Source organism: Anser brachyrhynchus (assembly GCF_964034855.1).
Source record: "Anser brachyrhynchus genome assembly, chromosome: 9".
NCBI classification, from domain to species: Eukaryota; Metazoa; Chordata; class Aves; order Anseriformes; family Anatidae; genus Anser; species Anser brachyrhynchus.
Genome location: NC_137703.1, coordinates 14,966,760 through 14,980,611, shown reverse-complemented (window position 1 = coordinate 14,980,611; position 13,852 = coordinate 14,966,760). Strand labels below are relative to the sequence as shown.

The 13,852-nt window shown below is 61.7% G+C and overlaps 1 protein-coding gene across 4 annotated transcripts; it reads right to left on the bottom strand.

Annotated features, from left to right (window-relative positions):
* Positions 1-157: 157 nt before the first annotated feature.
* On the bottom strand, positions 158-13,024 carry ETV5 (ETS variant transcription factor 5). Of its 4 annotated transcripts, none has more exons than XM_080604983.1 (13): positions 12,873-13,024; positions 12,240-12,376; positions 12,059-12,146; positions 11,859-11,906; positions 11,708-11,758; positions 6,665-6,791; positions 6,065-6,334; positions 4,404-4,663; positions 3,747-3,806; positions 2,936-3,004; positions 2,566-2,735; positions 2,022-2,123; positions 158-1,882 (listed from the first exon to the last, which is right to left on the bottom strand). In XM_080604983.1, the coding sequence occupies exons 2-13, from the start codon at positions 12,282-12,284 to the stop codon at positions 1,661-1,663; spliced, it is 1,512 nt and encodes a 503-aa protein (XP_080461109.1). In that variant the 5' UTR covers positions 12,285-12,376; positions 12,873-13,024; the 3' UTR covers positions 158-1,660. The 4 variants fall into 4 exon arrangements, with proteins under 4 accessions (XP_080461109.1, XP_080461108.1, XP_080461107.1 ...); XM_080604982.1 differs by having other exon boundaries at positions 6,665-6,794; positions 12,873-13,023; XM_080604981.1 differs by having other exon boundaries at positions 12,855-13,011.
* Between the last annotated feature and the right edge of the window lie 828 nt (positions 13,025-13,852).

Here is a 13,852-nt window from a genome sequence, read left to right as displayed (position 1 = left end):
CACACACAGCCCCCACACGTGACTCTTCCTCAAAAGCAGGTGGAGAAGACCGCCCATCCTTTTCCCCCCTCCCTGGGAAGCCCCAGTCCTCCCAGCAGTGGTGGCCCTGCCACCAGCCCACGGCGCATACCAAGCGCAGCCCTGGCAAACAGGAGGAACAGAAAGCAAGATCCTTTATTGTACACAGTACAGAACGTAATGCAGCTTTGCAGGAGATACATAGCCCTGCTCAAGTAAAGGTTATTTGAAATCAGTCCTCAGATTAACCCCTTCCTGCACCGTAGACCTGCCACACTGAGCAAATGCTTACAGCTGTCCCCAAGGTGCGGTTCCTGCGATCCAATGTTTCCCGATGGCACGGGCCACTTGTACATCACAGGGATAGCAACCAAGCCTACCGGGAGTTAATCTTCATACTTCCCCGAAAAAAAAAAAAAAAAAGAATGATTCAGTCCAAAAAAAAAAATCCAAAGCTAACTAAGGAGGAGAAAAAAATTCCTATACAGCATTTACAACAAAAACATGTAGCTGGTGGGGTTACGTGTATATGAGAGTTGGAGGAGTGTGGGGAGCTGCATTGGGTAGGGGGGGACCACAGCCCAGCCCCACTGTGCTCAGAAGGGAACGAGGCTGAGCTCTTGCCCTTTCAGTCTTGGACCCCCCAGGAGCAAGGACTCAAGCAGTGAAATGGAGTGGACCAGAAACTTCAGTGCCACGGGGGCACGTGCACAGCTGGGGGCAGCCAGGGTAGCTCCCCATGCACTGCCAGCTGCCCCAGGGCACAGCAGCAGGGCTGCAGAAAATAGCTTTGCCTTAAAATACAAAAAAAATCTACAGAAAAAAAAGTTTAGAAATTCTTTTTTTTTTTTCCTAAAACATTCCAAAAAAAAAAAAAGGGGAGGAGGATAGTGTCATGGTCTCCTCCTCTGAAATTAAACCCATCGCACAGAGCCTGAGCTGGGGAAGAGAATTGAGGGGGGACACGGGAAAGAGGGGGGGCAGGCTAAGGGACTGTTACATTGGAGAGCAACACTCGAGGGGAATGAGGTGGGGCGGGGAGGTGTTGTCCAGGAAGAAGGCAGAAGGCTGCTCCAGCTCGGGGTGGGACACCATGCACATCAGCCCTGGGGCACGGGCACGGTGCGCCCCCGGCCCGAGCCCCCCCAGACACCCCTCGCCTGTGCAAATCGAAGCCCTTTCCAACACACAAGGCAGCTACGCATATTGTGATCGATGCAAAGCAGATTGTCGTGACAATTCGCTACACAGTCACACCGTCTAGACCAGTCTCACGGGCGCTGCTGAAGCCATCGGCCGTCGCTTGCTCATGAGAAACGTGGCCTGAGTCAGAGACCTGGTGTTTAGCTCCCCTCTCCCCAAAACACCTCTGGGATGCCTGGCGGGAGGTGCCAGCCACGGGCAGTCCTACGCACTAGCCCTTGGACAGTAAGGTTGTGGACTCAGCGCTGACACACACCGGGGCTTTTAGGTTCCTCCAATTGCGCTTACAGGTAAAGGCCAGTTTGTGTGTGTGCACACGCGTTTCATCTCCTTTTTTTTTTTTATATAAGAAATGGCAAAAAGTATTCTTTACAAAACCATTGCCCTTATTTGCCCAAACCGGAGGTGCTAGTGCTCATCGCTGTGCCGGCCGGCCAAGTCAGTAGGCGAAGCCCTCCGCGTAGGGAAGGCCGCCGCAGTGATCCACCTCCAGGAGGTACGCGGGGCTGTCCTCGAAGTGCGTCAGTGGCAGCGTGTCCTCCTCGTTCACGTGGCAGTCGGGCTCCGCTTTCAGGAAGGGGCGCTGATTGTCGGGGTAGGCCATAGAGAAGAGGGCGTCGGGGTCGCACACGAACTTGTAGACATACCGCTCGCCAGCCACCTGCAAGCAGAACGAGCGTCAGAGGCCAGGAACGAGAGGCTGGGCCAGGCCGGTACTGGCATTGCCCCTCCTGTGGCAGGCCAGGACAGGGGGGTGATGCTGGGGACGGCCACCCCCGGGTGGGCACGGGGCCACTTGCCTTCTGCATGATGCCCTTCTCATAGTAGTAGCGCAGGGAGCGGCTCAGCTTGTCGTAGTTCATGGCCGGACGGTTCTTCTGGATACCCCAGCGCCGCGCCACCTGGAGAGCGAAAGGCCGCAGCCGTGACAGCTCCAGCCCATGTCTGGGCACAGGTCCCCCCCGAAAGCCGAACCCCACAGGCTCTGCCCGCCCCAGGACGCTGCTCAGGGCCCGGAGCCAGGGCACAGCCTCACCCTGGCCCCTCTGAGCCCAGCCCGCGGGTGACAGACGCGAGGGGCACTCGGGCGGTTCTGGCTGCCACGACGCAGCCGGCACAGAACCAGAGGCCAAATCAAAAGACGTTTGATTGGGGGGAGCCTGCCAGAAAAACTGCTTCACCACCACAATTTCCATGCACGGCGTAACAGACATTACGGGTAATTACCCACAGCGTGCGGCTCGGTGCCGCAGCTGCTTTCAATTGCTTCCCAAACAGCTTCTTCCTCTGCATCACCCGCGGGCGGGGAAGGGGCTGCCCCCCACCCCCCCACACGACCCATACCTCCTCGGGCTCGATCAGCTTGAACTCCATGCCGCGGCCGGTCCAGGCGATGAAGTGAGCGTTGGCGGGGTCATCCAGGAGCGTGACGAGGAACTGCCAGAGCTGCAGGGACCCCCGCCGCTGGTAGGGAGGGCCCTCGCGGTACAGGGTGGGCTCCTGCTTCACCTTACCTGCCCACAGCGAGACGGCTGGCTCAGCCCCGGGACACGGGGACACGCTCAGCCCCACAGGCACGACCGGGCCAGGGGGGCCGGGAGAGGCACTGCCAGGGCACAGCAGTGACGCTGAGCGGCCTCTGCACCCAGCGGCTCCTGTGTGGGCACCCCTGGGTGCGGAGCCTGCCCCCGCCACCCCTTGGCTGGCTGCTTACCCTCCAGTCTCTCCGGTACCACACACGTGTCATCGAAGTACAATCGTGTGTCCTTTTCATATGAAAATCCTAGGGGAAAGAGCCCTCCCATTAGCATGGGGCCCCTGCCCCATCCTCACGACACCTGGCTGGGCCCAAGCCAGCTCAGAGACCCGGCGTCCCAGGGCTGGGAGCTGCCCCCTCCGCGGTTATTTCTGGCCACGCCGTCGGCTTCGTTGCCATGTCCGGCTAGCTGAGCGCAGCACAGATCTGTCCTCCCCTAACCCCAAGGAGCTGGAATAACCAAAACCCTCTTAGCAGCTATATTGGGCATGTTATCCCGGATTACACGGGGCGGCGCGTTGCTGCCATGCCCTCACAGCGCACTCCCGGTGCCAGGGCGCGAGGTGGATCATGTCCCTCACAGGTGACATGGTGCTCCCGGTATTTTTGGGGTGTCCCGTGGCTCTGCCAGACCTGATTGGGTGGTGGGAGAGGAACCACGGGGTCTGCCAGCACTGCTGGGGACCTGTCCTTAGCTACTGGGTGGCCACGAACCTTTCTCAGCTCTGAATCAGCCCCGGAGACAGAGCCCATGCTTGGCCTGCACCAGGGGATGCAACAGAACGCGGCCCCCAGGAGCCGAGCGAGCCCTCACCCCACTCCCATCCCTGCCTGTGGGGAGGGGCTTGGCACAAGGAAAACCCGAAAACCCTGGGCACAGAGAGACCCTGCCAAGGCCCTTGCAAGGGACAGGATGGAGGGATGGGGAGGGACACGGCGATGTGACCCATCCCGAAGTTCTCAGCCCCGAGCCAGGAGGCACACTCACCGTCATGGCTGCTGGGGAAGATGCCCCCCCTCATGTACGAGGACTGGCAGTTAGGCACTTCTGCAAGGGAGGAAAAGGCAGTGGTAAGCCTCACAGCACCTTCTCTCCTGGGCATCTTGTCCCTCCCCAGACTGCCTTGTGCCACCTCATGCCTATCTTTGGGGAGAAACCGGTATAATTTACAGGGGCGGGGGGCACTTGAGCAACCATGGGTGACACAGTCCACATCAGCGCACGTTTCCACCAAATTATTTGGGGCACGTGCTAAGGGAGGCAGCAAGAGCCCATGAGCAGCGCAAGGTTTCTGGCTGCCTCCCTCCCCGCCATCTGCTCGGCTGCACCGAACCACCTCCCGCCAGCCTGAGGTCACAGTATTTTTAGGCCCTAAGGCGCTTAGAGGATTTTCCGTGATGCTCGTGGGGTTCAGCACCAGCCACCAGAAACTGCAGCAGGGTGGGCACAGGCCCTGGGGACAACCCCCTGCTGCAGCACGGAGCGCACAGTCACAGCGTGCAGCATTTGGGGAATGCCTGCATCACCCCCTCCCTTTTAAAGAAAAGAGGGGGAAAAATAAAAAAGACAACCCTACAGCACTGCTGTTCCCTGCCTGCACGGCGCACAGATCCAACGTCACAGCCCGACCCACTTGCCACCCACCTGAGTCGATGCAGTAGTCCCTGGGCTCCTGCTTGATGCCCATGGGGGACTGGAAGCTGTGCCCGGGGGGGGCAGGCAGGCTGGGGCCGGCGTGCTCATAGAGCGGGTCGTGGTACTCCTGCTTGAATCCCTGAGCGGGGTGGGGGGTGGCAGGGCCGACGGGCTCCGACAGCTGCCGGTGGTAGACGGGGCGGCCGTCCCCGGGGACGGCAGGCTGCGGTGGGAAGGGGTGGCAGGGCTCAGACATCTGCCTCTGAAACCTGGGGGGGAAAAGGGACACGGCATCACAGAGGGGTGGCGGCGGGCACCACAGGGGCACCTGGGGTGCATGGGGCAGCTGCTGATGGCTCGGCCAGTGGGACACCCGTCTGGGACGGGGGCATCACGCAGCAGTGACATGGGTTCCCCAGCCGAGGGATGGGGACCCTCAGCTGGGTGAGCAGGAAGGCGCAGGGGCCACCCCCAACACACAGAGCACCCCTCAGATAACGCGACGGACCGACAGGATGCTTGGATAAAAGCACGGGAAACAAAAACAAACCCCCGTTAATTAGAAATAAACCCAGCCCGGAGGCAGTGGGGCGGCACCACGGTGAGGCAGAGCCGCGCGGGGCCCGAGGACGCTGCAGCCATGCAGGCTCTTATGCAAAGCCAAATCCCCTGCGCAGCGCCGCAGAGCCAGCTGGCCGCTAATCTGCTGGGATTAAACCTCGCGCAGGGCGGTGGGAGCACTATTTTCAGCCAGAGGCACCGGTGCCCTCCGCCCAGGCTCTGTGCTACCACAGGGGTACGGGACCATCCCGAGGGGGTGCTGCTGCCGCGTCCCCTGCCCGGCCCAGCACCTTGAAAGGCGATCTCCGCGCGCCCGGTCCTTTCGGGGCCGCCGCACGCCATTTGGCTTTGTAACCAGATCCCCCCCAGCTGACGGGCTGGGATTACTCCATTTCCGACCCGCGTCCCCCTGCCCTTCCTGAGTGAAACCCAAGCCCCGTGATGGTATGGCGCTTCCAGATGGGTCACGGCCAGCCCCCCGCATAGCTCGAAGGTCGCCCGGAGCCGAGCTCCGTGCCGGGGCCAGCTGCTGCCCCCCTTTGCTTGGGGAGGGATGCGCGTCCTGGGCGCCCACTGCGTGCCCCAAGGGGACACCCCGATGGCGCTGCCACAGGATGAAGCCAGAGCTCGATGAGGAAGGGAGAAGCAGGGTGTCTCCCTTGCAGCCTCTAAATCCTCCTCTCCCCTCTCCAAATCACCCCAAGGGCAACATGACACCCGTCCTGCAGCTGGCTGATGAGGGTGAGGGGCCACAGTGCCAGCCAGGGTGGGAGCAAGAATTAAAAGAAATCCCCTGCACCAAGATGGCACCCAAAATCCTAATATGGCTCAGCACGCCGAGCCAGCCAGTCCACCGGGGGGCCAGAAGGTCTCAGCAGGAGGATTCACAACCTGTGCCCTGGGCTGCTGGTGCAGCAGCTCTTTGCTCTTCGGCCACATCCCGGTGCGGAGCACCTCGCACACACTGCACCAGCGCGACGGCTGTACCCCAGCCCCGTGGCACCGGTTCCTAGGAGCCCCAAAACACTGCAACCCCAGCAAAGCGCAAGGGGACGAGGGGACGAGTGCCCCACCTCCCCCCCCACAGCTGGAAGGCCGCCGATCCTTACCTGTGCTCTGCGGGGTATTGGTTTTCCGACATCATCTTTGGCATGTGCATGGGCTGGTGAGGCGGCCGCGGCACCGCAAAGGTTTGCTGCCTCTGCTCGTGCAGCGGGCGCGGGGCGGGCACAGCGCTGCGGAGCGGGGCCGCTGGGGCGCCATGGGCAGCCGCCTGCACCGCCGGGGCCGGCAGGGAGGATCCTGGCTGTGTGGGGGACACCGGCGTGGCGGGCGGCGTTAATGGCTTGAACCCAGCGGGGGGCTTCCTGTCGTAGGCACTGCAGGGGGCAAGAGGGGGCGGTGACGATGGTGCTGGTGGCTCCAAGACAAAGCTAACGCGGCCGGATGGGTGGCATCCCCGAGGGAACCGCAGTACAGCCCTCACCCTCCCAGCACCCATAGCTTGACCACCCACAAGGGGCTCCCCCTCTGTTCCCAGTGCCACAGGGGTCCCCAAATTCCTGCCGGCTCCAGTGCGGACATCCAGTGCTGTGGGGGGCACACGCTGATGGGATGCTCCCTGCCACCCGGCCCCATCTGCTGGGCTTCTGAGAGGGTGCCAGAAGCAGCCTGTGCTGCCTGGAGGGGTTTCGCCTCCGGCGACCTACCAGCAGTTGTAGAGGCACTTGTCTCCATAGCTGGCACAGAGAGCCTGCTCGTGGCTGCAGGCCGACAGCTCCGAGGAAGGGCTGTGCAGCTCCCGCTTGATCTTGGCCGGAGGTGGGGCGTGCAGGACTACTGGAACGAGAGAGAGGAGGAGGAGGAGGAAGAGGAGGAGGACAAGGTCACCGTGTGTTCCCGGCCCTGGCTCCACCGCCACGGATTCTGACCCAGCGCGGGAGCAGGCGATGGGTGCTGCCAGCCCTGGGGAGCATCCTCTTGGGTGCTGGGGGTTCAGGTGGCGATGCCCCCCTGAGGCAGCACAGCCCCAGGGCCGGGAGCATCAGACAACCACAACAGGCTGGAGGCCCTGCAGGTCCGTCCTCCTGGCCCATATGTGCCAGCAGACCAAGCCATGATGGCAGGGAGGGTAGAGGTGCCGCCAGCACACAAACCCCACAGCAAGGGCATCCAGACCCAAACCCCTCCCGCGAGGGGCGATGAGCCTGGCAGTGCAGCGTCACGCTGCCCTCTGCCCGTCCCCTCAGCCGCTGCACACTGTGTCTGCAACGAGCACAAGCTTTGTTCCCACTGGCACCTTCGGTAGCTCCATGGTTTGAGTGGGAGATGCAGGCAGGGAAAGCTGGCACAAGCTCTCTTGGCTCCAAACTAGCGGGGCAGAGCTGTGGCGAGGAGCGGCAAGCAGCCAGCTGGCAGCCCCGCATCTCCTGGGCGCAGCCTCGTCACCAAGGGGACACAGCCCGGGACCACCAGCGGACAGGGGAGGAGAGACATGGTGTTACGAGTCCGAGGGGCAAATGGGCTGTTAAACTCCAAGACATCCACTCCCACAGCACCGCCAGGCCCGCTCCCTATATATACGCTTTTTAAATGGGGCAATATATGCTTAACCTCTTTAATCTAAAAGCGGACACTCTAGGAAAGGGAAAGCGTGGCCGAGATCTTTACCTAAACCATGCCTGAACCGGAGAGCCAAGACCAATCGGAAGTAGAGTATTAGCTTCGTGAGAAGTCTAAACACAGCCCAGTTACGCCAGAGAGGAGCGAATAGCTCCAGGACAACTGTTCACAGCTTGCCAGGTAATTAGCTGCTCCCCTAATTTGTCAAAACCTTTAAAGAGCTGCTGATCCCCCCCAGCCCCCCCCAAGCAGCCCAGCACAGCTGGTACCAAGGACATAAAAAACTCCAGGGAGTATTTGAAACACGAAGCCCAGGCTGAGCGAGCACAGCCCCTACGCTCCCTGGAACCCCCCCCGGGAGACAGATTTTTCCCCCCCCAGCCCCTCCCCAGGAGCGAGGCCAGGCTGCTCCCGAGCATTTCCAGTGTTAGCGGGGGCCAGCGCAGAGGCTGCGAAGCCCAGGCACCCCGCGAGGCACGGGAAAGCAGAGGGGAAACTTGCTTTGGAAGGGCTCCAGCCGCCTATCGCGGGCATGTTTCTCCCTAACAGTCTCCGTGTTGTTCGAGCAGGGTTGTTTTTCCGCCAGCCGCACAATGGGGTCTGGTTATTCATTGAAGAAAAAAAAAAAAAAAAAAAAAACCTCTCCGAGCGGGCACCACCCTCCATTCACAAACAATTTGGAGCGCTCCATTCATGCGGTTGGGGGAAAAAAAAAAAAAGACAGAAAGAAAGAAAAATTTCCCCAGAGCTTAGCGCTGCCATTCAAGAAAAGGGAAACGATCCTTCAGATCATAACAGAGACCAGCTGGCTGCGCCGCGCAGCCCGGACTTTGTGCAACGTTTGGATTCCTTACACAAACACCATGGGGCTGGCTCGCGCTCCTCACCATGCTGCCTTTCCGCCAAGTTCATTCAAAGCCCAGGCGATTGTGCAAGGCGCTGGGGCCGGAACGCCCTTCGGCGAGAGCGGGGAACGAGGAGAAAGACAAAATAAACGCGGGCGGCCGCTCGGGGAAAGCGTCACGCAGCCACGGCTTGCACCGAGCTGCCTTTGGGTCCCCGGCCCCGCCAGGCGCTGCTCTCCTGCCCCAGAGCCCAAGCAGCCCACGGGGTGTGGTATCTGAGTTTTGGTTCCCTGCTGGCAAGGAAGAACGTGCCGCGACTGACTTCGGTTTTCTGAGTGCTGAGTGGGAAAGGTACACCCTGCGCCAGCACCCGGTGCCGCAAAGGCACGGCAGGAGCACAAGCGCTCTGAACCTCTTCGTTCCTCCGCTCCTCACTGTAATTAAAAGCTAAAAAAGCTAACGGAGGGAGCGGCCTGGAGGTTCACCCATTCCGGGACCTGGCCACGTGGAGGGGACACCCCAAAGCTGTTTGGGGCTGCCAGGGCTCTGAGCCTTGAGCCCCGATTTGGATGGCAGGCGGTGAGCTTCGAGGACAGCAGCTCTGCTGCTGCTAGCACCCGCTGCCCACGGAGACGGGAAGTGACCGAAGCCCCACTCCCAGCACGGCCACCAGCTCGGGGACCTCGACACCCACTCCGGCCATCGCCGTGGGCACCGAGCTCTCCGCCAGCCCCCCTGTCCCACCGCGCCAGGCACCGCTGGAGCAGGACGCACCCAAGGTCACGCCAGGAGAGGAGCCAGAAATAGAAGCTGCGCTCCTGCTTTCCTTTGTTTAAACAATCCTTCCTCGGAAACAAGCCTCCTTCTTTAATTTCGGCGTGTACGAAAACCCACTCCACGCCCTGCTCACCACTTTAGCTACAAACCATCCCTGCAGGGGGACAAAAGTCCCCAGGGACCAACCTCTCCCCCCAGGAAAACTAGGGATACCCCTCAGGACCTTCACACCTTGCGTCTGCAGGGGAAAAAAAAAAAAATAAAGCCTCTCAATGCTTGCTTTCCACAGCACAATCCTATCTCTCCCTGATTATTTTAACAACTGATCAAGATACTACACTATGCACATATTCTTCTCGCCAGGGCATGAGGACAAGGGACACAGGACAGAGGACAAGGGACACAGGCTGTGTTAGCCTGCATGCCAGCCCCTACCTACACCTGGCCAGGGAGGTGGGTGGCACGCACAGCTTGCTCATCCTTGCAGGAGGATCTGCTTCTCCAGCGCTGTGCCTGTCCCCACCAGGGAAATTGCCCCACCAGGAACGGGAGCTGCCCCTCCGCCTGGATGCCCCAGAACCCAAAGGGCAGCTCTGGGGAGTCCCTTATCTCCTGGGTGGCTTAAAAAGCACCAAATCCAGCCTCTCGTGGCTCCACCAAGGGCACCGAAGGCAACACACACTTTATTCAGAGGAGCCCTGCTTTCCCCATCCCCATGGACATGCTTTTTATCCCAGCACAAGGGGCTGCAGGCGACGATGTGCTGCCTGCCACCCGTGCGTGCGTTGGTGCCAAACCCCAGCTCCGAGCCCGTTCCTGCAGAAAGCCCCAACCTGCGAGCAGGCAGCCAGCGCGCTACGTGGGGGTTCGGCAGGGCGAGAGCAGTGCTGCAGCTCGGAGCGCCGCCGGTACCTGGCCCAGCACACGTGGGCAATAGGCTCAGAGCTGAGCGGGACCTGTCCCTCGCGGTCACCCCCTGAGCTGCAGCGCTGGTCGGGGACTCGACGGAGGAGCTGGGCTCCCTGTCTTGCGGGCAGAGCACCACCATGCCCCCCAGGAGCTGCTGCCGAGCCCCACAAGCCTGTGTGCAGGAGCACTCAGCCAAAGTCCCCCAGCCAAGCACTGGAGAAAAAATCCCCCAGCCCGACAGCGAGGGAAACCTCTGCTTTATCTCCCCAGGAGAGTTCAGGAAGGTTATCGGAGTGGGAAGTCACGCAGGGACATCGCCTTCCAAGCGACAACATCATTTCAACACCGGGGCTGCAGAGGCCGAGCAGGTTAAAAGAACGTTTAAAAGCCTCGACCAAATGCTTTTTCCTCCCTGCATCGCCCAGAAAAGTTTGTCTCCTCTCTCTGAGCTCTTCAGGTTACAAGGAAACAAGAGACTGCCAAAAGGCACTGGAAACAGCTCCAGCTCTCCGAGCCGCCCTCCCACGCACGCTGCAGTTTGCACTGCTCCGAGCAAGAGCTGACGGGCTGCACCAGGATGTCAACAGCGAGCCGCGTTTCTGACTCCGGGCTTGCCTTTTATCTCAGGGGAGAAATGGGGGGTGGGGGGGGGAAGCGCATCTGAAACTTGGGCTGTCTGGAACAGTTTAATGGCAAGCTTCCCACTCAGAAGTAATCAAAGGGCAATAATTAACATGCGTTTACTGTAGTATAAGATACTCTGCTGCATGCTGTGACAAAGCTGGAATGAGAAATCTGTTCGACTGCAGGCTAAATTTGATTTCCTTTAAGTTCTGCGGCTGTCTGGTTCAGCAGCAGAAGGCAGCTAGGAACACTAGGCTGCTACTTCTGCTCCCCAGGTAACAACTGAACACATCCCGACCCCCCCCAAGCCTTCAGTGCCAGGACTGTCGGCACCGAGCCTGCTGCAAGCCCAACACACCATTAACTGCACACCAGCCCCTGCCCTGGCCGCTGACTGGTTTGGGCAATGAACCACGACTAGGAAAAAGCTCGCTCTCTATTATGCAATTCAAGAGGGACTGCATTTTCACTGGCCTCCTTTTTTAAACGTGCTTGCTTGCCAGAGATTAATGCTGCTTAAAGCAGCTCAAGTTTCACCGCTCAGGTCTGCTCTTGCCAACAGCACTAGGCCAGGACTGCAAAAAGCTCCAGAAACTGCAGAGATTGTGGCTAACCAACAAGCCCAGCACGGGCTCTCCCATCCACTTGAAAAGGAAAAGCAGCATTTATAAGCAAATCAGCGTTACTAGGAACAAGCAGCGAGTCTCGGAGGAGCCCAGAGATCAGTTAGAGATATTTCCGTGCGGTTGGCTATAGTTTTCCCCGTTATGAGACGCAGGGCACTGCGAGCCTTGTCTTCATGAGCCCAAGCAGCACAGACACACACGTGCTTTCTCCCCAGAGGCAGAGAGCTTCAGGGTTTCAGATTCGGCAGCAGCCGCTCCCCAAGGAAGTGACCCCAAAGCAAGCGCGATGTTTTGCACAGGCACCTCAACGCTTCCACCCCCGAGAACAAAAGCCGTAACCAGTACTTACAGTTGTCAGACTGGAAATCGGGGACAAATTGTTCGTCGTCGGGGACCTGAGCTAAAAAAATAAAAAAAATAAAGGTTTTATAGCACTTTCGGTTCTCAAAAAATGCTCGTGCAGAGATCTTACACGGCAAAAGGCGGAGGTGAAGACTTGCCTTCAGCTAGCCAGGCCTCTTGGAGCTGGCTGAGATCCTGGAAGAGCTCTGGAACAGAGTGAAAGACTTAGGCACTCGACAGAAAAATAAATAAAACGGCCGCTATTTGCGGAATTATCTCTCTAAGCCAACAAGCCCAAGGAGAGCTGTCTCGTAAGGACCCAGCGAGGGCACAGGGACCCGCGGGCAGCCCTGCTCACCTTCCGAGTCGTGGGCCAGGTCGGTCTCCAAAAACTTCCTTTTCCTGTCAGACCCCAGCCGGCCTCGGCCCTCCTCGGTGCACGACTTCTGCAAGGACGAGGGCGTGAGCAGCCCGGGGGGGCGGGGGGCAGCCACGGGAGCCCCCAGGGACCGGGGAGGGGGGGCACGGGGCAAACTTACCCCGGGGCCCATGAAGGGAACCTGCTGGTCGTAGAAGCCATCCATGGTGCGGGGCAGGCGGACAGTGCCCCCGGCACGCTCAGCATCGACACCAGCCCGGGAAGGGGGCTCCCGCCTGGGCTCCGGCAGGTGCGAGGCTGCGGGGTAAGGAGGGGGGGGGGCGGGAAGCGGAGATCTCAGGACCCGTCCCCGAGCTTTGCCGCCCCCAGGGCTGGCCGGGGGCCGGTGCGGGCCCGCCGTAGCCCCCCGCTGCGTGATGTCACCGGATTTCTATAGAGACGGCCGTGACATCACGCGCCGCGGGCAGGGCGGCCCCGAGCTCCCGTTGGCCCCGAGCTCCCGGCTCCGCCGCCGCCGCCGCTCCCCCGTTGGCCCCCCCCGGCCCCGCCGGTGCTCGGCGCTGCAGGGCCGCGCCGCAGCCGGGCCCGTTCCCACGCCGCCCCATTCATAAACTCCGCCCCCCCCCTTCCTCCTCCTCCTCCTCCTCCTCCTCCTCCTCCCCCCCCCCCCCGCCTCCTCCCCCTCCTCCCCTCGCTGGCGCGCGCCCCCCGCCATTCACCCCGCGCCATTCATAAACACCGCCCCCGCCCCGCGCCGGGCCCCGCGGAGCTGCACGGGCCGTCGTGGGCTCACCCGCTGCAGGCGGGGCCGGGGCCGGGGCCGGGGCCGGGATGAGCCTCGGGAAGCGCCACTCCTCGCCCGGGCACCGGGCACCGCGCTGCCGCTCTGCGCCGGCCCCCAGCCCCCGAGCGAGCGGCCCCCGCCGCGCCCCGCCCAGCGCCGCTTGTTTACCCTCGGCACCGCCCAATGGGGCGCCGCCGCCCCGGCCTCCTCGCCCGCCGATTGGCCGGAACGCGGCCGAGAGCCCGCCCCCGCGCCGCTCCCAGGGCCCCATTGAGGCCGGCGGGGTGGGAGGGGCGCGCGGCAGCCAATGGGCGCGGCGCGATTTGCGTGGCCCCGCCGAGGCCGTTTTTCATTCATAAAAAAATAGAAAGGGGGAAGGGGCCGGCGGGCGGGGCGGGGGCAGCTCGGCGCTTAAAGGGGCCGCCGCCTGCCCTGGGGGGGCCGAAGGGGGGCACGGGGGGGGGTGGGACGGCCCGGGGGCCGGGTCCGGGGTGCCCGTACCTCGTGGCTGAGCACCTGCCGCAGAGCCCTGCAGTTGGGTGGGCTGTAGGCCTCGCGCTGCGTGTGCGTCCCTGTGCTGGTGGGGGTGCTCTGCGGGGGGGGCTCTCCCTGCAGGAGGGGTCTCCCTACCAGCCCCCTCCCCTCAGCCTGGCCTGAGCCGCTCCGAGTGCCCGCTTGTGCTTTTTTTTCCCGTCCAGGCAGCCTGCAGCCGAGGCTGCCTTTGAGAGGGAGCCTTTGGAGGGGCCCGTGGGAAGCAATTCCCACCTGGGTGGGCTCTGGGGCCGTGGGAAGGGCAGAGCAGGGGCACCCGGGAGAGAAGGCTTCTCTGCAAGTAGGTCAAAACCCCCTTTGCCAAACAGACGGGGGACCTGCGGCCCTCAGACAGCCCTCCTAGGATTGCCAGGGGCTCGGAGGTCTGGCCGCCAGCTCAGGACAGAGCCATGCAGCCATGGGTTGCCCGTATCCCCACCGCAGCATTTCCTGGCCGG